Source organism: Python bivittatus, unplaced genomic scaffold (assembly GCF_059951505.1).
Source record: "Python bivittatus isolate LINGU-HERP-01145 unplaced genomic scaffold, Pbiv_v1 ctg000480_np1212, whole genome shotgun sequence".
In the NCBI taxonomy this organism is placed as follows: Eukaryota; Metazoa; Chordata; class Lepidosauria; order Squamata; family Pythonidae; genus Python; species Python bivittatus.
In genome coordinates, this window is record NW_028277075.1 from 60,956,638 (window position 1) to 60,984,219 (window position 27,582).

At 41.1% G+C, this 27,582-nt stretch overlaps 1 protein-coding gene across 1 annotated transcript in view; it reads right to left on the bottom strand.

Moving 5' to 3' along the window:
• CD81 (CD81 molecule) overlaps positions 1-27,582 on the bottom strand; it is a 78,292-nt gene that overhangs the window by 20,658 nt on the left and 30,052 nt on the right. The window contains exons 2-3 of the mRNA XM_088146051.1: positions 23,335-23,449; positions 1,865-1,962 (exon numbers count right to left, since the gene is read on the bottom strand). Coding sequence (XP_088002177.1) covers positions 1,865-1,962; positions 23,335-23,449 — 213 coding nt within the window. The remainder of the gene's footprint in view (positions 1-1,864; positions 1,963-23,334; positions 23,450-27,582) is intronic.

Genomic DNA, 27,582 nt, shown 5'->3' on the forward strand with positions numbered 1-27,582 from the left:
GAACTCCGCATTGGGTGACGAACAGGATCCGCGGCCATTTTCCCTGCAGTGACACGTGGTCGTGGCTTCCTGTAGGGAGGGGGACTCTCCCTCCAACAATAACCGCCTCCCCACCCACCTTCCTGTCCTCCACGCCAGAAGTCGCCTCAAGCAAGGTTAGTGTTCTCTCTCTTCGTACTGTACTGTACTTTGTTTCATATTTTTGTGGTTTTAAAAAAAATACATATGGTTCAGAACGGATTAACCGTAATTACATTGAACCTTATGGGAAAATTTGATTCAGGTCGCAACCAAAATCGGTTGGCGACCACATTCGTAGGGGTCAGAACGGATTAACCGTATTTACATTGAACCTTATGGGAAAATTTGATTCGGGTCGCAACCAGAGTCGCGGAACGAATTAAGTTCATGACCCGAGGTACCACTGTATATATTTTATTTGACTTTAGACCACCCATTACCAAAGTCCCTAGGTGGTGTACAAGAATGTCAAAATTTTAATTATGTTAAATACAATTAAGTTATCATTTTGATGAGAGGGTTAATTTAAAAAAAAATGATCTATTCACTATTGTAGGCCAATAAAAACAAGTTGCAAAGGGGGAAATGAAAGAAAATGGATGGAAGGGAACAGAAGAGCAGGTAGAATGAAGAATGATGAATGAAGATACATATTCGGTATGTTATAATCTAGAAGCCCCTTTACTGAAATATGTCATTCAATATGAAGATAATTATTTCCAGGCCCTGGAGTATAGTGACAGAGTGCATGGAGGCACAATGGAAAGTGGAGACAGAGGAATCATTAACAGAAGAATGTGAATGAAATGGAACAAGCTACTCTATACAGGGAAGCAACTTTCACAGTGAGGAATATGTTCTGTGGACTATGTCCAACATATTTCAAAAAGCTCTGTTTTAAATGATCAAAGGAGGAAAACTGTCACCAATTTTCCTGAAATCTGATACTTGTTAATTCTCTGGAGCTCAGCCATGTTTGCTTTCCTTCTTCAGATTGGTCTTTCCTTAGTAGATATTTGCATTTATTTTCACACTGTGCTGGCATCATTTAAAATAATCAGATGGGATACAAGCAAAGACCTTTTTCAGTGCAAATCTCATCACACTTAATGAAAATGGCATGTAACCTACTCCAAATATCAGATTATGCTACCTCTGTTTTAAAACAGAGATGGAAAGTCATAATTATTCCTTATCATTTCTGATCTCAGTCCTTCATCAAATTAGTATCTAATCATGCACTGCTCTGGGCATATACTATGATCCCTGCACCTTGAACTGGTTGGCCTAATGACAGCATTTTCCATTAACTGCAATTTCTAGACACTTTTCCAGAGTAGCTCCTCATGAAGCACATCACAATAGTCAAGACAGAATGTAAGCAAGTTGTGGCTAATAACTGCTGAATCTGACCAGCTTAGGAAGAGAGAAAACTGGCACACTGGATATAAGTGTGAGAAGGTGGCCCTCACCACAACTGCCACAGTTGTGAGTCAAGTGATAGCTAAGGATCAAGGAGCACTCCAAGACTACAAACCTCTTGTTCCAGAAGTATAACCTTTTTCAAAATAACCTGAACCTCAATCCCCAAATTTGAACTCTTACCATAGCACTTCCATGTTCTCAGATTTAATTTCAGCTTATTGGATGTAGGAAAATAATAAAATAAAATAAATCATAATTACTGCTATACCATAGGAAGTTCTGCTATGGAACAATGACAGTGCCTTTGTGATCATCAACTCCTTCTACTGCTAGCTATCATAATAGTGATTATTAAAGTCAATGAAAATCTTATTGGAAATACTTGAAAATGTTAACAAGAATACAAAAGGTCTCTTACTGTTCCCAGAAGGCACTGTGATTCCTGGATAGCTCCATAACATCCTAGGAAACCCACAAACATCATCACTGCTCCAACTGCAATCAGAATGTAGATTCCTGGAGGGGAAGATGAAAGACACGCATGTTCATTAACTTAGAATGAAAACATTTTATTATGTGATTAACGGGCCTGGTTATTTTGTGAAAGTTGGATTACAGAGTTAGGTAGTGCCAGGAAGACAACAACCCACCTCACACATACATAGTTATGTTCAGAAAATAATATGATTCAAATTGGATCAAACAAAAGCTATGCCTTGGACCACATTGTGTTTCCAAAAGTAGTAAATCAGATGCTTCTGAGTAGCTCACAAAGATGTGCATGAAGGGAGTTTCCCAGCACTTCATATTCAAATCAAGATAACTTCTGCATATGGAAGCTTCTAAATTATCACTTCCAATGCAGCAATTATCCACAAATTGGTCAAAAACCTTTTTGAAGGCACAGAAGCTCATAGCAATGAAAACTATATGTCAGTTAAGCATTGTAAGTAGCACAGAACCCTACTGCCCACTCCCATATACAGTATATCAGCTCCATTCTGCATCACCAAAGTTAGGGATAATTGGAATTTTTTTTGAACAACTTTAGATAGTTAAACATCCCTCTCCTAAATTATACAACATCGAATGATTTTGAAGAGATTCAGTTAGAGACAATCCAGTCTGACAATACTATGCTATTCTTGGGCATTATTTCTAATATAATTCTAAAAGAATAGTTGATCAAATGCTATCATGAGAAAGTCAAATGCTTCTTATTGTGTGAGATTTCTTGCTTGCTTGCTTGCAGTTAGCAGTTAGTCAGCTGAGGGAGGCAAGTATTTTTCAAGACTGTAGCAAGCATGAAGGGGCAAGTTCTGGGCCTGACTCATAGCAGTGGTCACACTTTAGATTTGGGTTTTGTCTTGGGAGAGTGATGATGTGACCTAGAGTTGGAGAATATCACCATCAGTCCCCTGCCATGGACAGATCACTCTCTGTTTGCCCTGAAGAAGGAAGGACCTATTTGACTGGTCTACCCCAAGCAATCAATGGACTGTGTTTGAGAACTTAGGGCTGTTCCTCAGTCTCTGACACATGGTTTGACGAAGGGCTTGGTCACCACCTGGAATGTAAGGTTATGGCCTTGGATCACATCTGTGCACTCTCACTGCCATAGATCTCAAAGAACTCCCTGGTTTTCTGAGGAACTCCAGGAGATGAAATGGCAGAAAAGTTGCCAAGAGCCAAGAGGAAGATGAAGAGTGAATCTGATCAAGGACAGGTAAAAGCCTTTGGTGAAAAGAGCAGCAAACCACAGCCATGTTTTCATTTCTACTGCATTCTCAGATGACCTTGTTTAAGATAGCCAAGTCTCTTTGGGGAAAGAGGGACTGGAAGAACATTTAGGGGAGATGTGAAGATTACTCTAGGATCCGTTGGATAAAATTGCACAGATTCACTCTGAATTAGATTCTGGATGTGCAGGTCCCTTGGAATTGACCAAAACATGATTTAGAATGGTTACCTTGGAAGAGTTTGAACCTGTTGGTACTGAAGAAGTGGACTGGGTCTTCAGTGCTGTGAGTTTAGCTATCTGTGTATTAGATCCTCATCCCTCAAAGTTGGTTAAGACCACCTGAGAGACAATGAAAAATGCATTCTTGAAGGAGGGGGTGATTTTTATGGCTCTTAAAGGAGCAATGGTCTGCTTCTACCTCAAGAAGCCATTCCTGGATCCAGCATTCCTGGAGAATTTTCATCCTGTTTCCAACCTCCCCTTTGTAGGAAAGTTGTTGAGAGGTTTGCAGCTCCAGAAAGCCCTGGAAAAAATGGATTATCTGGGCCCTTTCAGTCAGGTTTCAGATGAGAATTGAGTACTGAGACAGCACTGATCACACTTTGGAGGAACCAGGATGGGGGTAGTACATCTATCCTAGCCCTCCTTTATCTCTTAGTGGCTTCCAATACCACTGACCATGGTATTCATTTGGAACATTTTTCAGGTTTGGGAGTGGAAGACCCAGTGTTGTAATAGTTCTCCTTCTTCCTCCAGGTTTGGTTCCAGTTGGTATTGGTAGTGGGGGAAGAGATCTAGCTTGAGATCCCCTGCTTTGTGCCACATTCTCCCCACTCCTATTTGACATCTACCTAAAACTGCTGGATGAGGTCATTTGTGCTGTAATGGGGCTGCCCTTGAAGACTATCCAAAAGCCACAACTGGTCCAGAATACAGTAGTGCGAGTAGTTATGGGCATACCATGGTGCCCCCATGGAACACCACTACTTCATGAGCTGAACTGGCTCCTTATAGACTTTTGGGTGCAATGTAAGGTGCTGGCTATTACATATAATGCTCCTTCATGTCACAGGGATGGGTTATTTATGGGACTGCATAACTCCAATCAGCTCTGCTCATCCCATGAGATTCAGGACAGTGGGAAAACTTGAGGTCCGTTCTTCAAAACAACGTCACCTGGTGGGACCTAGGAGGCACGCCTTCTCTGTCATACCCCAATCTTGCTGGCATTCCATACGGCCCTGAAAAACCTGACTCTTCCCCAGGTACTGGGCCAATGTATGGGATGAGCCCATTCAAAATTGAAAGGACATGAACTGAATAAATTGTGGTTGGCCTGGTTCATTCTGTTCTGGATCTCTGTTATGTTTTCTTTTTCATTCCTTTGTTTTTTATGCTTTTAACTCTTTGTTAAGTTGCCCAGAGATACTTTTGTGAGTTAATAAACCAATAACCAAAAAAAAAAAAAAAAAGTAAATAATCCTTTCCCCTTGGAAGCAATCCTGAAAAAAAAAAAAAAAAAAAAAATAATAATAATAATAATAATAATATCATCACAAAATCCAAAGATCTGTAAATAGAAGTAGAACGACTGTGGCAAATGAAAGCAAAGATAGTACCAGTAGTAATAGGTGCCTTGGATGCAATCCCAAAACATCTGGCACACCACTTCAACACCATTGGCATTGACAAAATCACCATCAGTCAATTGCAAAAAGTAGCTCTAGTTGGAACAGCTTACACCCTGCGACGATACCTTTAACACCATCAAGCAACAACATCTACCTATCCCAGGCCCTTGGGAAGGACTTGATAAGTGGATAAAAATGCCAAATCCAGTCTAAACTTCTGGCTGACTGTACAACCAACAATAATAATATCTAAACATGTATGCAGCCCAACTCTCAATGATTCTGGGCAGCTCAAAATCCTTCTAGAAGTGTAATGGTATGTGGGAATGACCTTGGGAGATGGGAAGAAGAGCTGCAGATTAGACAATGGTCAGATAAGAGGCAGCTGAGTCCGCAGAAGGAATGGGGGAGTGTCAAATGTCTCAGAAGGGACCATCCCTAGTTTCTTGGACTGTAAAGGGGTGTGTGTGTGGGGGGGGGGGAGATGTACTTTCAGACTTGCAAGATTCTGTTAATGTAACCTTACAGTAAAGTTGGAGCTAGTACTTCTTGATGTGCTTCTTGTCTGGACTATCTTGCAAGGCTAACAAGAAGGGTATCTGCTCTACACTAGAACCTGGAAGCCTTCATGGCAGCAAGAAAGTCAGTTTCTGAAAGAAAGTAATTTATGACATTGTTTCTTTTTGGACTGTGTCAAAAGGCTACCAATCAATAATTAGATAAAAAAGCATGGATGTTGTGGAAGGAATGGTGGTGGTGGGGTTTATATTTTGAACGTATTGAACATACTGTTGGAATATGAAGGAAAAAGCGTAATTTGAAAGCACTACAGTCAGATTTATCTTGTTTTAACAAAACACCAACCAGGAAGCAATCTAGACTGTTACAGAAATGACTTTTTTAAACAGAAACTTTACAAAGTACTTCTCACAACTGACAAAAATGTGGAAGAAGCACTGATAATCAGGGATGCCATATACCTTTGTAGCAAACTACAGCCTAAATCTTACAGTTTGTTACAGAATGCAGATGCCTGTCCACTGGAAAGTTATTGAAATAACATTATTCAACAGATAATAACGGCAGAGGAGAACTTAATGCTTGATAGGGACCAAGGAACAGAGATAATGAGATGTTGGCATTCTTGCTCAGAACCTAACGGTAACTTTAGCCATTAAAAACAACAAGAACAACAACAGTATTTTTAAGTTAAGCTTGGAGTCCCACAGACACCATGTGGAGAGTTAGGTGGACCATGGCGCCTCGTGACCCACAAAAGCTTTTGTTGACGACAGAGTGATGCACATAAAGTAAAAAGACTGGGAGTTGCTGCCATGAATACGATGTGCTAAGTAGACTGGCTGGAGGCCAGAAGAGCAACAAGAAACCCTTTGCAAAGACTTCATTTGAAACCTTTCAGTGTTTCAGAGCAGTGGGCTGGGATGGATTTAAAAGAAGAGGGGCACAAGTTCTTTAAACTGAAGAAACAGACTCATCTTTCAGCCAACCTCTGGTAACAGGCAGATCCTCTCCTGCATCAAGCTATGGTGAAACCCAGAAAGACACTGACTATTTTACATTTGAGACTAATATAGATCCACTTGTTTGAAACCTAACAATACTTTCAAGGAACAGAACTGGATAAAGAAACAAGTTAATGTAGCCTCTCCCTCTTTGCTTTTCAACATATTACTTTCCTGTTCATTTATTTGCTTCAATTAGTATCCTTTAAAAGAGAGCCAGTTGGTGTAGTGGTGAAGGCACCAGACTAGAAACCAGGAGACTGTGAGTTTTAATCGTGCCTTAGGCACAAAGCCAGCTGGGTGACTTTGGGTCAGTCACTCCCTCAGCCCTAGGAAGCAGATAATGGCAAACCACTTCTGAAATACTGCCAAGCTGCAGGGACTTGTCCAGGCAGTCGCCAAGAGTCAACACTTATTTGAAGGCATAATAAATTAAAAAACGGTATCCTTTGCTCCTCTAAGCAAACCTCTAAGCAAACTTAAAAATGTTTGTTGCACCCATCTCAATCTCTCATTCCCAACAACGTTATAATTACAAGCACACTTGCAGTTGCTTTATGCAACTCCTTACATATTTCTATTGTGGAATCGGAATGGTAGAAATATAAAATACTATATGCACGGTAAGCATAATTGTGTTTATATGTGATTTTTTTTTTATATACTGGAATTCCAGAAACATAAGATAACTGTGTACTGCCAATTATAAAATCACAAAAACCATAAAAGGAAAACAGTATCACATGGGCTCTACTTCTGCAATCCAAAACTCATCGACTTCACATCAGAATTCTACAGGATAAAATACAAATTTACTGCTGGTTATCACAAGTAAAGAAAAATCAATATATTGCTGAGGCTGCAACATTTCATTTATCTTTAAAAATCTCACGTGTTAAATTTGAGGGACACCTAACACCCCTTGTTATGTTGGGTGGGAGGGACAGGATTTATGTTCCAAGAAATCTGAGGAGCTCTAGGGTGAATTAAAGTGTTCACTTTGGAAGGCATCAGCACACTGATTCTCCCAAATTTTCAGCATAGCTCGCAAAAAGGAAAAGGGGAGAGAAGTGGGTAGGATACAGCATAATGGAAAGAGAGAAAGAGAGAGATTTGATCACTTAACAGTAGGCAGGAAGCAGTAAAATAATTGAGAAGCTATTGGGAGTAGAGCCAGAATTTTTCTGAAATACAGACAAATAGCCTTTATTGAGCTTCTCTTTGTCCCTGACAGCAGAGCCAAGCAGACAACTGGAGACTAATAAAATGAGACTATTTTGTGCAATTTAATTTAAAACAAAAACAGTAACAAAACACCCAAGCATACAGTGACCTTCTATATCAGACTACGCTATTTGAGCAAATCAAAAGAGAGTGTCGTAGATCTTTAACAGTGTTAATGAACCACTTATGCCTGTATTTTCTTAGCCTGCAACGTACTGTATGTGGAAGCTTCTCTTGGAATTCAGTGTCAGTCAAAACAACCAGCTCTGTGGAAGAAACCAGAAAGTCCCTTCTGAGGCACCAATTCCTGGGAGCCTGTGTTGGACAATCATTTATCACAGTCATCCTATCTGTGAGTGTGAAGCATCTGAATTAGCTCAAACCAGCTTCCCAAAACCTGGGGCTTTTCAGGTGAATTGGACTAAAATTCAGCAGTGTTATGAATCAGATGTCTAGAATGCTGAACTGAATTTTCAGAACTACAGCCAGAACTATAAAATGACAAAAACAGAGACCCTGACAAATAGGCAACAGATGCCTCATTAGAAATGTGTGAGAGGCTTATTCTTTCTCCGACTGCCACTTCGACTCCTTAGTCTTGTCAAAGAAGTAAGAGCTATCATAAGAGAAAGTCTGGGAGAACACTTTTCTTATTCTCATGCAGTGTTTCTAGACAGAACTTCATTTCAGAAAGATAGGGAAATATAAGGTTGCAAGAGGACAAGTGTAGCTTATATCTGATTTCTTGTTGAAATTGTGGAGCCTCTGTGGCAAAACACAGAAATTCGGTATATAGTTCTGATCTCCAACATTTGTAAGATGTAGGCCTTCTCCATGTTCAAGTACTAAAAAGGGCTTAAAAACAATATGAAAGGGAAAGTCTAAAGATACCAGATTTCATCTATCATGAAATCACTTCGGTTATGGTACAGGAAGTCTCATATTTTGCATCTCACTCATAATAACTCTTCCCTCCACAGATTTCTGACCAAACAAGTAAATGTTCTAAAGCAACTGGCTATACCGAAAACTAAGCAAATGCGTCCCACCCTCTTATATTACAGAATCTTAATGCAATTGGATAACCACTACTGAATATTTTCTTGAAGCAATAAAGGGGAGGAAGAAAATAATTTGAAATGAAACACAACTTGGATTTTTTAAAAAACTCAAAAAACTTAAGTGAAGAATTTGTAACAGCCCATCTATAATCATACCAGACAATTCAAGATGTCTGGGCAGTATATTAATAGGGAGGCAGCAAAATGAGTACAGGTAGTCCTTGCTTAATGACCATTTGTTCAGTGATTGCTCAAAGTATGGTGGTGTTTGAACAAATGGTACTTATGCCCGGTACTCGAAATTACAGCTGTTGCAGTGTCCCCATAGTCATGTGATCAAAATTTGGGCGTTTGGCAGCCCACCCACACTTATGACCACAAAGTGCCCTTCAACCCCCCTGCCTATCTCCCCCCCGTGTCCTTTTGGCCACCGTGCACAGTGGCACTCCTTGGCAGCACCAGTGGCACTGGGGCTAAAGTAGAGGCCCAGGGCCTTCAGCAGTCTCAACTGGCCACCCCGCCCCCCAGCTTCAGCCCCAGCTGTCCCTGCTACCCTGGGCTCCACTGACTGCTGCACCCAGCTGACCTTTGCTGTTTTCCTCCCACTGCTGACAAAGTGCACCCGGCCTGGACCTATGCAAGGCAAATAGCATGTGCCAATCTCCAAATCTCACACGCCATTCTCACAACACTTCAGAAAGCCTCCAGAAAACTTCTGAGGCCTTCAGAAGCATCACGAGAAGGCCATGCCCACTGTTCTCCAAATCACATGCATTGTTCTTATGATGCTTTAGAAGGCCTCAGAAGCTTTCCAAAGGCTTTCCAAATCATTGCAAGAATGGCACATGTGATTTGGAGAAAGGTGAGGGCGGCCTTCTCGTGATGCTTCAGAAAGGCCTTTCAGAAACTTTCTGAAGCATCATGAGAACAGTGTGAGCTATCTGTAGACCTTGGGAAGAAGGCCTGGCATGTCCAGAAGCTGCCTTGCATAGGGCCAGGCTGGGCATACCTCAGCAGCAGGAGAAAGACAATGAAGGTCAGCCGGGTATGACAGGGCCTGCTGAGTGCAGGGCAGCGGGGGCGGCTGGGGCTTTGCGCTGAGGCACTGGGGTGGCTGGCCATGGCACGGGGCTTGAGGTGGAATTCCTCGGCAGCAGCAGTGCTGGAGCTGACAAAGAAGCCCGGGGAGGTGGCGGCAGGCTGAGACTGCTGAAGGCATCAGGCTTCTGTGTCAGCACCAGTGCCACCACCGCCGTTGAGGAGTGCTGCTATGCAGGAGAACCAAAAGGGCAGAGATGGGAGAGAGAGATAAGTGGATGGGGGGAGTTCAAGAGGAGGTAGCCTCTTGCCTTCCCAAGGCTCAGGGCTGGGAGGGACCAAGCTGGGAACGGGCTGGATTGGGGTGGGTCCTTCCCTAATGACTGGTGGCATTTGGTTAATGACGGCAATGGGGACTGCCAGGATTGCCGTCACTAAGCAATGTGGTCACATGATGTTGTGCTTTATAACTGCATTGGTGAGCGATGGAAATTCCAGTCTCAATTACTGTTGTTAACAGAACTACCTGTAGCTAGACTCAGAAATGGCGTGTGTCTTTTAGCTGCTGGTTCTGCTCACATTGCTATTATGCCATCTCTCATCATGTAAAGCAGATGCTGGCAGAAGGTGGTGGAAAGCCCCTACTTCTTTCTCTTTCCCAAGAACACATTTCTTAAGTCTGCAGTCACAGATGAACTCAAGTTGCAGCTGCTGCAATACTAACTAACCCACGTGTAATCATGGGAAATGTCTCACAGGGATTTAGAGTTCCTAGGAAGCCACAGTGAATGCCCAGGAAATGCCCTGATCAGAAGAAACTTTTTTCTAGAGGCCAAATAGAGCTATTATCAACAGCCTATCCAGTTACTCTTACATTTTTGGGTGTTTTATTATCAAACTGAAAGCAGCCATCTAAAGACGTTAACACTGTGACCAAGGATGTAATCCAGAACTACTGTATTAGGAGGATGAGTTTATTTATTTATTTAAAATATCTGTATGGCCACACATCTTAAAACACAACTCTGGGCAACTCATAACAATAAAAGCCCCGAACTATAAAAAACATAAAACAGTAAAACCCAACCCAAAACCCGGCATCTCAACTGCTGGATGCCCCAACAACTGACCCCAAACACTCTCACTCTACCTCTGTAATGATACGTGGGAATGACCTTGGGAGACAGGAAGAAGACCCACAGCCTAAGCAATGCTCCGATAAGAGGCAGCTCAAGCGGCAGGTGGGGGAAAAGCCTGGGAAGCATTTCAGAAGGGACCCTCAGTTTTCCGGAGAATAAAAAAGAGAGGAGGGGAGAAATACTCCCAGTCTTGCAAGATTCTGTTTAATAAAACCTGTTTAATGAAACGAATACCAGAATTCACTTGTGGTGTTGCCATTTTCTGTGGCTTAAGCTAAGGCTTTACAGAACGTCGAGCAAGGGAGCAGAGAAAAAGCCTCTTGAGCAAAAGCAGCCAAGCATAAACTCCCCACCCCCGGCTGGAATTTCCAAACCAAATTGTGCTTCTGAAGGTTGCCTAAATAAATACGCAGCTCAGCTTGGAAAGAAAGGCTCGCCCCTTGGAATGCCAGGAGTAGAAGTCCCATCCTCTGGCTCTACTTCGTTACTGGGAAGCAGTACGGAATGAGATTGCTCTTCACGGAACAACACCAGCAGCTAACACCGCAGCTACAGAATCTAGGACGTGGATTGTCCACGATCTTACTCAAATCATGTCGGTTCAAGGTATTCTGTGATGGGCCACACACATTTTTTAAACACATATCATACCTGCAGGACCAACATAATTGCATCCCTCCACCCCCGCATACAGGATATCCAAAAATATTTTATGTACTAAGCAAATGGCCTCACTTCCTTAAATTGAGTCACACAAACAGAGTTCGGGGAATGTACCAAGCTTACAGAGGGAGACAACTAAGGCAAAGGGAACCTCTTTATGCAGCAGCTGTTCTGCTCATGGATCGGCTCCACATCTCCATGCTGCCACAGGCAGATATATTTCTGGCTCAGCAACAGTGTGTCAGGAATCACACCGTTAGCTGTTTTTTTAAAACACTGAAGCTCTGTGGTCAAGACATCCTCCCACTGTCAGGAACTCTGGCCTCGCCTGCCTCTTGGGCTCTCCTGCTCCTTTTAGGGCAGGGGTTCCTAAACCTTTTGCCATCTCACCTCCCTTTAGCGTAATCTTAACGTGTACACCTCCCTTAAAAATCCAAACACCAAAATAACAACAAAAACAATACAATGCAACTTTGGGAAAGGTGGATTTTTTTGTAACAATGGACACCTCCCCTGGAAGAATCTTTACACCTCCCCTGGAAGAATCCTATCTGCAGCTCCACAAGGGAGGTACACCTCATAGTTTGGGAAATCCTTTTCCAGAGGCTAAGTCACAGACATTTCATCTAGCATCTGACAGCCGTTTCTATATTGTTCAGAGGGAAAGCACCATGGAAGTTTTGTAACTCTCCCTCTTTGCACATGCTCGGACTTTTCCAAGGTACAAAGCATAATGTGCAAGAACAAGAGGAGACCTCAGGTTAGTTAGATTATTCTATAAACTATTAGTTCTTTGATAGAGAGTTCCTTTGTACCTTTAATACACAAGACTCATATTTGCCATCAGAAAAGCATTAGAGAGAGAGAACATTTCTCATACACATCTCTGAGCAGAGGACCAACGTTTTCATCCTCCTGCTTTGCTACTCAGCTCTGCTTTCCAGTCCACCTTCTGGAGAGGATAGCTCTTTTGCTTTCTTGAAACTCTTGATCACCCTCACCAGTAGCAGGTGTGCGCCGGGCTTCTAACCATGGCAATTATTGGCAGAGATGGGATAAGCACAAGTCTAGAGTTGGAGCAGGGTTATCCAGATGTGGCAATGACTAGAAGTCATTCCTATCCATCTGGAATGAAGCAGGAACTTTCCATGGGGATGGAAACACCCTGGAATTTGTGGTCATTTGCTGCCTGTGCTGTAGATCTGCTTTGCTTCATATTGATAAATTCCCAGGGCAGCAGAGTAAAAACGAGCAAGCATCTAATACTAAAATGCAGCCTTGTTTAAGGACCTCTATTTTTCTTTGCTTTTATTTAGTTTTGCAGTGGGTTGATTCTGCTGCTTTCCTTGTAAGCTTATCTCCCACACACATCCTTCTCTTTTTATTGGTTCTAAGGTTGTATCTGATAGGAAAAATGTTCATGGGACACATTTCTATTAAATCCTGAACAAGCCAAAGGCGGAGCAATATTTTTTTTAAAAAAGGCAACTCAAAGAGTTAAAAAACAAAACTAAAAAAAAACAGAAAAGAAAAAGATGGAAAGGGAATCACATTAAATTTGCTTGTGAAGGTATACAGGCTTCAAAATAAAGGTTAAATATGGGCAGAGCATCTTAATTAGAGGTTAAATTATAGCCTAAACTTCAATTCTTTCTCAAATACTAAGGAATAATAAAGATCAACTCATGAATAACTTCGTTCACACATTAAAAAAAGGCAAAGGCAAATATACAACCTGGCTAAGATGAAAAGTCAGACCTAAAATGTTTGAGAGGACCATAAGATGCTGAGCTGCAAGTAACCTGGTTTGGTGCAGGGGAGAAAAGAGAGAGAGAGCCCAGGCTGAGGTTCTCAACATCTCACAACTATTCCTGTCAAGCCAGGAAGGAAACAGACATCAAGAAGACGAACAGAATTTATATTCTGTTCCAAGAGCCAAATGCCACATACATTTGATCAAAAGTGAGAGATTTTTCTGGACAGGATACCTACCACAGGGGCGTTCACTTGTTTTCAAAATAAATGGAAAACAAATACACCTATTTATAGTAGAGTAAATTCAATTAGTTCGTTTAAAGTTATTAAATAGAAAACCTTATTTTGCACTGGATGCATCACTTTAGGGCTGTGCCAGCCCTTCGAGGTAGTCCAGACAAGAAGCACCAACCATGAATACTAACACTATCTTTATTGTAAGGTGACAGTAGCAGAATCTTGCAAGTTTGAAAGTACCTCTCCCTTCCCTTCCCTTCCCTTCCCTTCCCTTCCCTTCCCTTCCCTCTCCCAAAACCTAGGGAGGGTCTCTTCTGAGGCACTTCTCCCTCCACCCCTCCTTCAGACTCAGATTTTGTTTATCAGACCGTTGTCTAGGCTGCGGCTCTTCCTCCTGTCTCCCAAAGTAAATAATTAACAAAAAAGATTGCAAGGAGAGCAGGAGAGAATTAAACATTGGACGGAATGATCTGTACTGTACCGTACTATACAGAGGACAGAAAACCAGTGGGTGGGAAACAATGACAGGTCCTGCAATGAAACTGAATCTCAAGATTTCTTGAAGTTCAGGTTTATCTGTGGTTGTTTCAGAATTTTCTTCAACTGAACAGAAATTTTACAGCAGGACAGAATAGCTCAAAATACTTGCAGGATGGTTGAAACAGCCCATCCAACCCAAAATTGCTCACTTTGAATGTGAAATGGTTCCAGTTCAAAACATTTCATATACTAAATTAGTTTAATTAACTTGTCTGCTATTTTGGTTTCATTGTTTATATATCAAGGTTGTAATTATTACTTATTCTCAAACTTTTTTATACTGTGATTTTTAATATATAGTAAGCTGCCTTGGAATAACTCAGTTTTGAAAAGTGATATGCAAATGTTTAAATACGCATAAGCATAACATTGCAATTTTCTTCCTAAACTATGCAAAGAAACTTGCTCCACTCTAGATATCCTATAATTTCAGGTTGCAGGTTTGCGTTTGCTCTTTGGATGGATCCTAGCACTGTTACAAGGGAGATGCCTCTTCTCTTTCCTGCCCCTCCATTTCCTATCACCAAATGGCTCTCCTCTGTCCCACTTCAGGAGTTCTTCTCTTTTCACTGACAGTAAACAGGCTCTACAGCCTGGAGGCCCAGCCAGGGCTGGAACAGAGAGGGAAAAAGCCCTCCCTTCTCCTATCATGGAAACAGACATACAGCTGCTTCACTCACTCTCCCAAGATGGAATGAAAGCTGCTAGAGAACAAACAGAGAAAAAGAGGACTGGGGAGGGAGACATCTCTTCTAGGAGGCAAGGAACTCCAGTTCAGGGAAGGGAGAGGAAGCCATCCAGCCCACAGAGGGCCAAGCGTGTAAGCCCAACATGCCTGTTCTTCTGAGCTCCTAATCCTTTGCAGCTGCCTGTTGCTTCCCACTCACCATGCAATGCATCCCCAAGTCCAGTTTAAGCTCTCCTTTGGTAAACGTGATTGCAACCAGTGACTCTTAGCTCCTTGCCCTGTTCTGCTCCAAAGCCCAACCTTGGGAGACTTTTCTGCACATTCTATCATGAACAGTCCTAATGCTTTCAGGACTGGCCAGGACATGTCACAGCTCTTCTGGGGTAGAAAGCCCTAGGTCCATTCAGTTACTCTGGCACCCGAGTCTCTCCCTCTGGCAGCAAAAATACAATAAAATAATTAACCATCTGATAACCTTTTTAATACATAACCAATTGGCTGCTGAGAAAACTGCCACATTCAGTCTGGCTTTGAGCACCTCCCCTAACCTTGGTGCAAATTCTAAGAGTTATCCATCTAAGGGCTCTGATGGAACTTTTGGCTGAATTCAGCAAACTGAACACAACCCTGGGAATCTCAGCCCTAAACTTTTATTTTAAGAAATTGCTAGACACGGGGGGGGTGGCAAAGTGGGGAGTATCACATGTCGATGGGCAGTTTCTACAAAAATAACAAGCAAAGGAAGACTCTAGAGATGTGCAATAAGGATTTTGGTATGCGGCAAAGTATGAGGGAAAGAATTTTAGCATAATTGTCACATACTCTTTAAAGCTACTGTTCATGCTATTTCATCTATATATTGGGCACAGAGTCCCTCATTCCTTGGCTCCCAGAGAAATCAAACACTATATGCTATATATATATTAAACTTTCCCCTTTCAAATTATGTAACTGTGCAAATTTGGCATAAAGCACACCAGTATGTGTGTGTATACAGTACATACACACACATAGATACATACATACCCTGGTATGCTTTATGCCAAATTTGCAGAGTTACATTATGTATGTATGTATGTATGTATGTATATGTGTGTGTGTGTGTGTATATGCATGTATGTATGTATATGTGTGTGTGTGTGTGTGTAAAATGTGTTCCAATCACTAGGATGCTTCCTGGATAAGGCAGCTTTACTTTCCAATGTGACTGAAAGACTTTAGAACAACCAAGAGATACAATATACTAGGGGGCAGAAGTGCATAATGCAGCAACATATGCTTAAGGGATGACCTTTTTTCCTCCAGGAAGCAGGAATGTTAGAATGGGGAGAAGAATTTGGAGCAAGCTGGGTGTGATGAGAATCTCAGTTGTATGTCATCAAAGTTAGGAGCAGGTACAGAAAAGGCATTGTTATTGAATGGAAATGACAAATATCTCAAGGAAGCTAAGCAGAGCCTTTTAAAAATATTTCTTAAACAGCCAAATGTAGACTGCTTAAAAAAAAAAAGGATGGATAAGTTTTCTAGATTCCTAGTTTTACTATTATTTATTTTGATGCCTTCAAGTCACTGTTGATTCCTGGCAACTGCCTGGACTAGTCCCTGCAGTTTTCTTGGCAAAGTTTTTCAGAAGTGGTTTGCCATTGCCTCCTTCCTAGGGCTGAGAAAGTGACTGGCCCAAGGTCATCCAGCTGGCTTTGGTATAGTGGTTAAGGCAGGACTAGAACTCACGGTCTCCTGGTTTCTAGCCTGGTGCCTTAACCACTATACCAAATTGGCTCTCTCTAGTTTTACTGCTGTTTTGAAATTTCTATTTTTCAAAATTCAGGAAGGGGGGCATACAGTGGTACCTCGGGATACGAACTTAATCCGTTCCGTGACTCTGGGCGTATCCCGAGTTGGTCGTAACCCGAAGGAAATTTCCCCATAGGGTTCAATGTAAATCCGGTTAATCCGTTCCGCCCTCTGAATTTGGTCGCACCCCGAGGCAAATTTCCCCATAGGGTTCAATGTAAATCCGGTTAATCCGTTCCGCCCTCCGCCCGAATTTGGTCGCAACCCGAGGCAATTTCCCATAAGGTTCAATGTAATTACCGTTAATCCGTTCTGGCGTCCACGGACCACACGGAAAGCGGCCGGGCGCGGCGTGGTGCGGCGCGAAAATGGCTGGGTGCAGCGCGGCGTGAAAACGGCCCGGCGCGGCGCGAAAACGGCCCGGCCCGGCGCGGCCCGGCGCGAAAACGGCCCGGCCCGGCGCGAAAACAGCCCGGCGCGGCGCGAAAACGGCCGCGGACCACGCGGCAGGGCCGGAAAAATGGCCGCGGACCACGTGGCACGGGCAGAAAATGGCCGCGGACCACGTGGCACGGGCGGAAAAATGGCCGCGGACCACGTGGCACGGGCAGAAAATGGCCGCGGACCACGTGGCACGGGCGGAAAAATGGCCGCGGACCACGTGGCACGGGCAGAAAATGGCCGCGGACCACGTGGCACGGGCGGAAAATGGCTCGTACCCCGAGGCGGAGTTCGCAAACCGAGGTAAAATTTTGGGGCCAGAGCTGGTCGTAACCCGAAAAATTCGCAAGCAGAGGCGTTCGTATCCCGAGGTATCACTGTATTAGCTTTACTCACTGTTACTATGAACCAGAAAGCAGAATGCTGGATGTTTAATTGGGTGTTTGTTTCTCCCCAGAAAAATTGGCAGAAATACCTAAATAATCTACTAAGCAGGTCACAGCATAATTTACATTCTAAGTTGTATAATATACTCAGAATGATTTGGTCTTCCTTACAAAGATCCCCTCTACCCAAAAACAGTGCAGGCTAACTGTTTATATTTATCCTGTAGTTTTATATCCACAACTATCAAACAAATCTTTATCTTCTCCACACCGCCACCAACATATAATACTCATAGAAAGTAAGCAGTAGATATGAAGGAATAATAAAGGATCCTCAGGGTTTTAAGTAAGCCAGTAAATTGTCCAATTTACTTGTAGAAATGAGACCTTAATAAAGATACATGGAAACAGACAAGCAAATTAATGGTTCAGAAAAGCATGAGTCATCCTAGGCACCACTGTTGATTTTCAACTGAAGTCAACTGCTCCAAGTTTTTTTGCAGTAAAACAGCAGCTCTCACTAAGGGATCTCAAGCACTTGAAACCTAGGGTTCAGGAAAGTGATGTTCTTTCTCCCATTAGCAAATCCAGGATAGACTGAATTTTTCAATTAAGGATGTGCAAAACAAAAAGGTTCATTGTCAGAACTTTCTGTTTTTCCCCTAGGATGGCTTGAACAGTGTTCCAGGAGCAATTTGAGCATTTCTGGAACTGTGTCTTAGAATCAGAGTTAGAATGAGTAGTTTACACAATAAATTCTATGCAGGAATCCAAATTAAAGCATCCATGACAAATAGCTGTCTACGCTCTGCCTTTATCCATCCAGTGAAAAACTGCACACAACCTTTCCAAATACAGTGGTACCTCTAGTTACGAACACCCCTTCTTATGAATTTTTCAAGATACGACCAGCTCCAGCCCCAAAAATTTACCTCGATATGCGAACTCCGCCTCTACTTACGAACCGGATTCGCAGCCATTTTCCCTGCTGCCACGCGATTGCGGCTTCCTGTGGGCGAGATCGCGGTAGCAAGGAGACGTTCGGTGAGGCTTGTGGTGTGTTTTGTGGCGTTTGGAAGGTTTTTGTGGCGTTTGGAAGGTTTTTGAGGTTTAAAAATAAAATGCATATGTTTCAGAACTGTTTAGCCATATTTACATTGAACCTTATGGGGGAAATTTACCTCGGGGTGTGACCAAATTTGGAGGGCGGATTAGCCGTATTTACATTGAACCTTATGGGGAAATTTGCCTCATGGTGCGACCAAATTCGGAGGGCGGAACGGATTAACCGTATTTACATTGAACCTTATGGGAAGCTTTACCTTGACTTCAGACCAACTCGAGTTGCAACCAGAGTCACGGAACGGATTAAGTTCGTAACTAGAGGTCCCACTGTAATTTAACTGCTTGTACTGAGAGAACGCTCATTCTACCATTCCATTTGAACCTGTCTTCCTTTAACTTATACATATTACTGCAGGTCCTATATTTCCTAATGATGAAGAATTCGACCCTCTTCCGTGTTACATTATTACAGGTATTTAAAATGCGCTATCACACTTCCCTTGGCTTTCTCTTCTCAGACTAAACATGCTCAGTTCCTTCACTCTTTATAGGATTAGTTCATTGATCATCCTTATTATTGCAGTTTCTCTGGACCGTTCTTAAAAACGTGAAAGCCAGAACTGGATACAATACCTAAGATGGGGTTTGACCAAAGCAGAATAAAACAGAACAATTACTTTCTGGAGTAATGTATCTTGATGCAGCCTAAAATTATATTGCCGTTTTTCAGCCACATCCACTGCTGACTTGTGTTCAGTTTGCAACCAGTTACTATTCCAGGATCTTTTTCACAGGTTCTGTACAAAGACAAGTATTCCTATTCTATGCCTGAAATTTTGATTCTGATTTCTAAAATCAGCAATTGCATTTGTCTCTGCCTAGTGCTGTCAAGTGTGGGAAGGACACCTTGATAATGCTTAAACACCTCTGAGGTTGAACTATACCTGCTGTCCTGACTGCTTCCAACCTATACAATAAAGCATAAGTTTTCAAGAACAGCCCTGATGTGCTCATCTACCATGCTCTCAGCTCTGTGGCCTACCTATTTTGGTTATGGTGACTGATTTGTTGGTGAATGTGTCTCGTCCACCACTACCATCACGGGTCATGAACTCAGGTTCAGGTTCCTCAGCTCCAGAGAAGAGTGGGCTGGCTATCTGAAGTGTTAACTCCAACTCTTCCAATAGTGTACGGCTTTTGATTGCTCATTTTTAGGAACTCCCTAAAAGAGGGTTAAAACTAAAACTAAAATTCCCATTTTGGGCTCCTTTTCCCACTAGCTTCTCTTGCCACAAAATCCTACTTATCATTGATTTATTAAAACCTTCTTTACTATCCAGTCTCTCCGGCAGCCACAGCACAAATGGCCATGGAGGCACAGAACCCTTCTGCTAAATGGGAAGGGGCGGCCCTGCAGTGTGCCAGTTGGAGTCCAGCAGATTGCCAACCTCCCTCCTCCACATGACTAAGATTGTCTCCTCAGGAAGTCTTTTTCTGTTTGCCAAGGAAAATACTACTTTTGTGTCAGATCACCTTGGAAGAACAGTTTCAGCCTGCCTCAGCAGCAGGCTAGCAATGAGATTGAGGTTCTGCTGTGAGAAAAGGTTCTCAAGCTATGGTAAGAGGGATTTTTAGAGCTGAGATGAGGAGTCTGTGTGAATGAGCTCTCAGCTATCCACATGGGCAAGCAGCAGCTCTCAGGACATCATGCTTTTTCACACTGCACAGCTCAGCACACAAGGAAGTGGTTCACGGTGTTGCGGTTTTGCCTCAAGAGACATAAATTTCCCTGGGATGTTCATATATATCAGTTCTTGGGATAAAACCTTATGTTCTAGGAAAAAACAGAACGTTCTGGGAACAAACCACTCCCTCTTGTATGCAACTAGTTCTGACACCGAAATCTCAGTGAAATGGTGAGATTCAGAGGGTTGCTTTTATTTATTTATTTATTTAATTTATAAATCAAATTTATATCACCGCCCAACTCCCCCACAAGGAGGGACTCTGGATGGTTCACAACCAAACAGTTTAAAACCAATAAAAACATAAACAATACAGTATAAAATACAATTATTAAATATAATAAAATCCAAGCAATGGTGGTATTATTTCAGCCTGTGACCAGATAATATTGGTCAAAGGTAAGACTAGGGAACCAGCCATCCCCAAAACTGACTATTCCCATCCCCACCCCATGGGGATTGAGATTGGCCCCCGTTTTTTTCTGAAGTCTAAAAGGGAGGGGGCCAATCTCACTTCTGGGGGAAGGATGTTCCAAAGGGCAGGGGCTGCCGCAGAGAAGGCTTGCCCCCTGGACCCCATCAGATGAAATTCTCTTGCAGACGGGGTCCGCAGTATGCCCTCTCTGCATGACCGGGTGGGACAGGCTGATGTAACGGGGATGAGACGGTCCTTCAGGTACCCTGAACCCATGCCATGTAGGGCTTTAAAGGTGATAAACAACACCTTGAATTGGACCCGGAAGCAAACTGGCATCCAATGCAGCTCATGGAGCAAAGGTGTTATATGTGCTGATCTTGATGTACCTAAAATAATCTGTGCTGCCATTTTCTGGACCAGTTGAAGCTTCTGGATACTCTTCAAGGGTAGCCCCATGTAGAGCGCATTACAATAGTCTATATGGGAGATGACCAGGGCATGAGTGACTGTTCAAAGAGCCTCTTGGTCCAGGAAAGGGCGTAACTGGCAGACAACACAGTTGCTTTTCTATCACTATCCTCTTATCCCACTGTGTTTCGGGGAAAAATCCAACTTGAACCAATGGGTAGTAAACTGCAGTAACAGCAATAAAAGTTAAACATTAAGAATGAGCCACTTGATAATATAAGCAACTCAACTGTGAAACAGATTGTCTTGAAATGTTGTGGAATCTCTTTTCATAAGTGTTTTTAGGTTGCATGGGATGAACACCTATCAGGTTTGCAATAATGTATTTTCTGCATCAGTCATGGATTTAAGTGGATGACCTTTGAGAATCTAACCAGCTATGGATTGTTGCTTTGCTCTTATACTGTATTTTCCTGTGGCTGACTTTGGGGGTGGGGTGGGGGAGTCAGAAAGAGAGATCTTTTTCTTTTACTCTTCTTAAGCCAGTATAGAATATATTACCCCACAGTCTATAGCCTTCAGGCTCAGTAGTGGACAAATATTTACACAAAACAGTGCTAGCTGAAAACATTTGAAAGAGCATTGTATCACAGAATCAGATTTTTCTTTTTCAGTCCAACTGTTCTCTATTCTATTTGCTTCAAGAATGTTGAAATACATTGCTGTCGGTATCCTATCACTATCAAATGGGGCTATTAGTATAGGTTGTCTGAAGACAATATACATGCAGTAATGTTATCATACATAAACACAAATCATCCCTTTCTTTGGGGGGAATGTCCTCCTTTTAAAATCTGAATCAAAAAAAAAAAAAAGAAAAGAAAAGGATCCACCTGAAAATGTCTGACCCAGCTGCCTAAGTTTACATTGGACTAAACTGATGAAGAGAGCCAGTCTGGTGTGTAGTGGTTAAGGCACCAGGCTAGAAACTGAGACACTGTAAGCTCTAGTCTGGCCTTAGGCACAAAGCCAGATGGATGACATTGAGGCGGTCATTCTCTCTCAGCCCTAGAAGAAAGCAAGAGAAACCACTTCCGAAATCTTGCCAAGAAAACTGCAAGGACTAGTCCAGGCAACCGCCAGGAGTCAATACTGACTCAAAGGCACACACGCATGTGCACACACATAAATCAATCAAAATTACAATAAACCAATCAAGTAGTCAATAAATAATTCCTTGTGCCAGACTCCAGGCTGCTTGGTCTAACCAATAGCAATTATGGGACCACAATGCTACAACTGCACTGACTTCAAAACAAATCAGTCTGTAATATCAAAGGGAAGTAGTCGTCTTACTTGAAAATGCAAAAATGGGCTGATGAGAAGGGGACGGTGAGATTGTCAGGAATAAGTTACAACAATGGCATTCAAACTGATAGACCCTCTACTAGGTTACTGAGAGGTTCCAAAATTTATATTTTTCACTAATAGATCTCTTCACTTGTTTGACTATTACGGCACTATATACATATAAGATTCTGGATTCTGAAATTTTAACACTGTACAATATTTTGCATACAATTTTAGCACAAAGAACACAACAAAATAATTGTACTAACAAGTATCGGAGAGTTGTTTGCACTAATACAGCATGCTCTGTAACCAAAACAGTATTTCTAGAACACACTCTCAAAATAATTTGAACTCTGTCCCAAACAAGCAGCAGCAGCCACCAAGATGTATCAGTTTCACAAGGTCACAAGGAAGAGTTCTACAAAACCTTCCATGGCATACACCCAGGCTACTTGCAGGGCCACTTCTCCCCTATTGTTTCTGCCCACCCCACCAGAACTAGCTGAGCGGGCATGTTTTGGGTCCCTTCTATTAAACTATGGCATCTTACTGGAACACGGAGTCGCGCCTTCTCAGGGGCAGCACCTGCCCTATGGAACAACATCTCCCTGGAGTTCCAGATGGCCCCAATCCTGTTACCTTTTCACAAGGCATTGAAGACTTGGCTGATTCCCTAGGCATTTAGGCCAGGTGAGTACTGCTGATGGTGAGTGGGGTCAACTGTTTATCTTGGAGCACCGGGAGGGTTATGTTTGATGAGTTTTTCTGTTCTTATCTAGTAAACAGCTCAGATTCGCTTGTGTGAGATGGGCAACTATATAAATCATATAAACAAATAAATAAACAAGAGGTGTTAAGCAAGAAAGTAGGATTACATTATTCTCTCAAGGGCATTTTTTGACTCAAAGACCAGTGATGGCCAGTTGTAGAGGCTCCATAGATGCAAAAAAAAAAAAAAAAAAAAGACCAAACAGTCCTTAATTTCAGTTCCCTCCCATAACTTTAGCAAACATTGGTTACACAACCTTTTTTGCTTACCAATGTAGAATGTGTTAGGAGCGTGCTGGTCATCTAGTGACGACTGCAAGATGAGCGAGGTTTGTGAATCATGACGAAGCCATAATCCCACACCAAGAATGATTCCTCCTGCCAACTGAAAAGAAATGGGGAGGGGGGGAGAGGGAGAAAGCAGATGAGTACAACTGGGATCCCATCAAATAAATGAAAGAGGTGTTCATACTATAAATATTTCATTAAAATATGACAATTACTGCATATAGAAACCTACATTCTGAGAATGTGATCAATCATCATATCCATAAAAATAATTGACTTACAAAATTAAGAATAAAATCCCATATTGACAACTCATTTAATATAATTATGAAGGAATCTTTTAGCTACTTAAGTAGAAGCCTATCTTTGTAACTTCTTGCTTTTGTATTAGTGAACATTAATCAAATTGTCAAGAGACATTTAAGTACCTTCCACCAATTTCAATTTACATGGATGATAGCAGATGACCGCACCCATCTGACTTCAGAAAGGCTAAGCAAGCATGGACCTGATTACTTCTCGAATGGGAGACTATTAAGCAATTGTAAGAAGCTGAAAAGACATCCTGGAAGAGAGGTTAATGGCAAACCACTTCTATATTCTTCACAATACATGGATATTTTCATGCAGTCACCGGAATCAAATTTTACTTGAAGTAGACATTACCTTAAGGCTTGTCTTAAGCAACTAATACAGAGATGCAACTGATTAAAGTGAAATACACATTTGATAAAATAGATTCTCCAGGCCATTTGGCATAATTTTTAAAGGCATTTATTGTGCAGGGATTGCCATGCAGTCCAGATTTTTGTAAAGCCAATTGCAACAGCAATAAGCTGCTCAAAAGAATAAAACTTCTTGCAGTGCAAGTAGGATTTATTTCCCCACCTCTAATTTCTGACTAGCATTTGCCCTGTCTTACAATCAGGTAAGTATGTATATAGATGTTGGATGGATGGAATTATGTTTCCGCATTTATTTTCATTCCCCTTCCTTTCTACTATACACATTTATACTGTTTTAATGTATTGATTTTATTGTGTACTTGTCTTTCAAAAGATTTTGCACAGGAAGCTGTGTAAAATAAACAAATACATTTAAAAATTCCTTTTTTAATCAATTACCTATGAATTACAAGCCACCTGATTTGACTTCCCTTTTATAAATACAGCACTAAAATTCTTGCATCAGGGTGAATGCCTAAGCCTACAAGATACACAAAACTCTAATAATAGTATTTAATGGCTGCTAGAGTTGAAAAGAGACTCCTAATTTCTATTTTACATTCAGTAAATGGTGTTAATGCATAGATTGAGTGTCTGCTGAAATTCCACCAGGCTTGGTGCACACTTTTTCAAGCTCAATTTTTTTTCAGTAATGAAGGCCAAAGCATTATTTCCGAAGAAACATACAGAACAGGACAAGGAATTGATTTTTGTACCCAACACTAGTTTGTACATAGCTTTTTGACTACCAAAGATATAGATATAATTGTAGATATATACCTATATAGATATAGATAGCATTTAATCTACCTATATAGATATAGGTAGATAAAATGCAAAATGCCTAAGGGTCAGTCTGAAACATTCAATGGAAACATTTTTATGGCAGGTTAAAACCTCTAGAATATTGTTGGCTAAATTGTGGCTACCTTATGATGATGGTGATATTAATCATATTTTCAGCTGTATCACTGGACTCTTATTTTAACATCCATATTTTTTTGGAATAAGATTTCTCCTCTTCGGGCCCACTTGGAGAGCAAGTGTAACACCTCTGAAATTTTGACAAGTATACTAAAATAAGATTTTCATTTCCTGCTTTGAAAGCTACTAGATATATTTGGTTATTAATAAGTAAGTGGTTACATTTTAATCCCAAATTACATGAGAAACAGAAGCTGTGGTATAATTCAAAATCTGAAAACAGCGGAGAAGATGTTTTATTGGAATGGTTGAGCTAGACAAAGGATTAATACTTTAAATCAGGTGATTTCAAATGGCTGTTTCAAAGATTTTGAGAGATTACTTTCTGAGTCTGACTCACCTCCAGTAACTCAGTACTTGAACAGAAACCAACAATTCAACTTTGTAAGGTATTAAAATATGAAATGAAAGCCAAAATTTGTTATATATTTAAATTGTGAAATGGGAAGTGGGAAATTAAGGAACTCAGTGTGATGTTGAATTGTCACCTTATTAAGAACTATGGCTCTATCAAGCCTGGAATATGGCAAAGAGGAAAATTTTATGGACCTGGAAATAAAGTTACTCTCCACATTTTAAGGAATGAATCCATGATATGAATTTGTTACCTATTTTGGAAAAGTCTCTGTGTTCTAAAAATAAGATGGCACAGCATGCTGCTGTATGGTCTGGATGTAATGATAAGCTTAACAACTGAATTAATTTTATATAGTTATTTATAGTTATTATATGGATCTTTTCCCTGTTAATTACAGGTAATTTTGTTAAATTTATTTTAATCACTATATTTAGTTTCTGGTTTTTTTCCCCCCACAATATAATTAGTATTTAACCTTTTTTGGGTTGGTGATATGGACTTTTTTTTTTTTTTTGGTATTTCACTATTTTAAATACAGTTTAAAAAAGGTCTGAAATACCCATTCAGTTGACTAATAACATGAGCAGAAACAGATACATGGTGAAAAGTGTTTCATAAAGAGACAAAAAAGTCCCATCTGTTATTTTTGACCTGGGAAGGGTCTTTTGTACATATCAGTTGTGAAGTAATGAATATGTATGTGTGAACTCATTTTGCTAGCTTGGAAGTGGCAATAATTAGCCACAGTTACAGGAACTGAATAAGACCATGGAAATGCAGAGAAAGCGCAGACAAACTAGGTCATTAGAGAAGAACGCACATTAAAATACTAATGCTTTCAGTGACAGATTTAAATAGGAAAGCATGAATGGTGATTAAGCAGCAATGGCATTTTATTACTTTTTACTACTAACATTTCTGTGATGCTCAGAGAGGCATATGCAGAAAAACCAGAGGATTAAAAACCACCCAATAATAAATAATATGTATAATAGCAAGGACCAACAAGGTTAAATACCAAAATCTAAGATCTCCCAAAACTTTCCCCCAGAACCTAGTTTTTACTTCTTTACAGAAAACTCATTAGGCATCAAGATCAGATCAATTGTACAACTTTTCATATTCTGGAGAATAAGTATAATAAGAAATGGATTGATACTTTTTAAGGGCTGCTTTTGGTAATGGAACCAAATCCTAATTCTACTTGCCAGTATAAATAACATGCAAATTTAGAGTCTAAGCACTAGAATAGAAAAATGAAAGCGATGTTGCAAATATGCGGGAGAAAATGTCCAAGCATCAAACAGAACCGTTAACAACTCCATTAGCAAGAGTTTTGCAGGACAGTGTGGCTCCTGGGACCAAAAAGCTTGCCTACTCTGATCTAAGGAATCTGCAACATACTTACACATACACATGTTATTTCCAGCCATTCGATTGACTTGGTGCTTTGGGAAGTCTGGCCAAAGGAAAAGTATACAAAAATGCATTTCTAAGCTCCCTCCCCAAAATGTATAGTTATCACACTGTTATACAACAGCTGAAATTCTTTATGGGGTAGACTGAAGAAATATTAGAGTTACAAATTGACAAAACAGCAGCAAATGACACCAGCAGTTCAAAGGTTTAAAGGCGTTAACACATTTGTAAAAGTGGAAGACCTATAAAGTTAGATTTCATGTCAAGAGGAGAAATAAGGCTAAAACCTATGGATACAAAAAGAAGACTAATAAAATCAGCAAATTCATTTGCAGGCTGCACTCTGTTACTAAGCATGACCTGGTGGCAAGTACTGTATATCAGGCAATCAGCAGAAATGTTAAAATCTACTTGGACTTTATTAGGCTCCTGCTTGGAACTAAAGAAACTATTTAGTAATTCAGAATTCACAGTAATTCTGGTTTGTGTTGTATCATCAGACAAATAAGGAAAGAGCCTTGCTGTCCACAAAGAGGAAGAAAATAAAACACTCTCACAAATTGGAAAATTGCTTTTTCCATTCAAAATTAGCAAACTGTTCCAAACGCCCTTCAGAAGATTACAAGCTCTCCTCTGCAATTACACCACATGGCTAAAGCAATGGGCTACGTTCAGCATGTTGACGAAAAATGCCTGCATTAATTGCTGAGTTCCAAAACTTTCACCAGATTTTACAGATGTCAA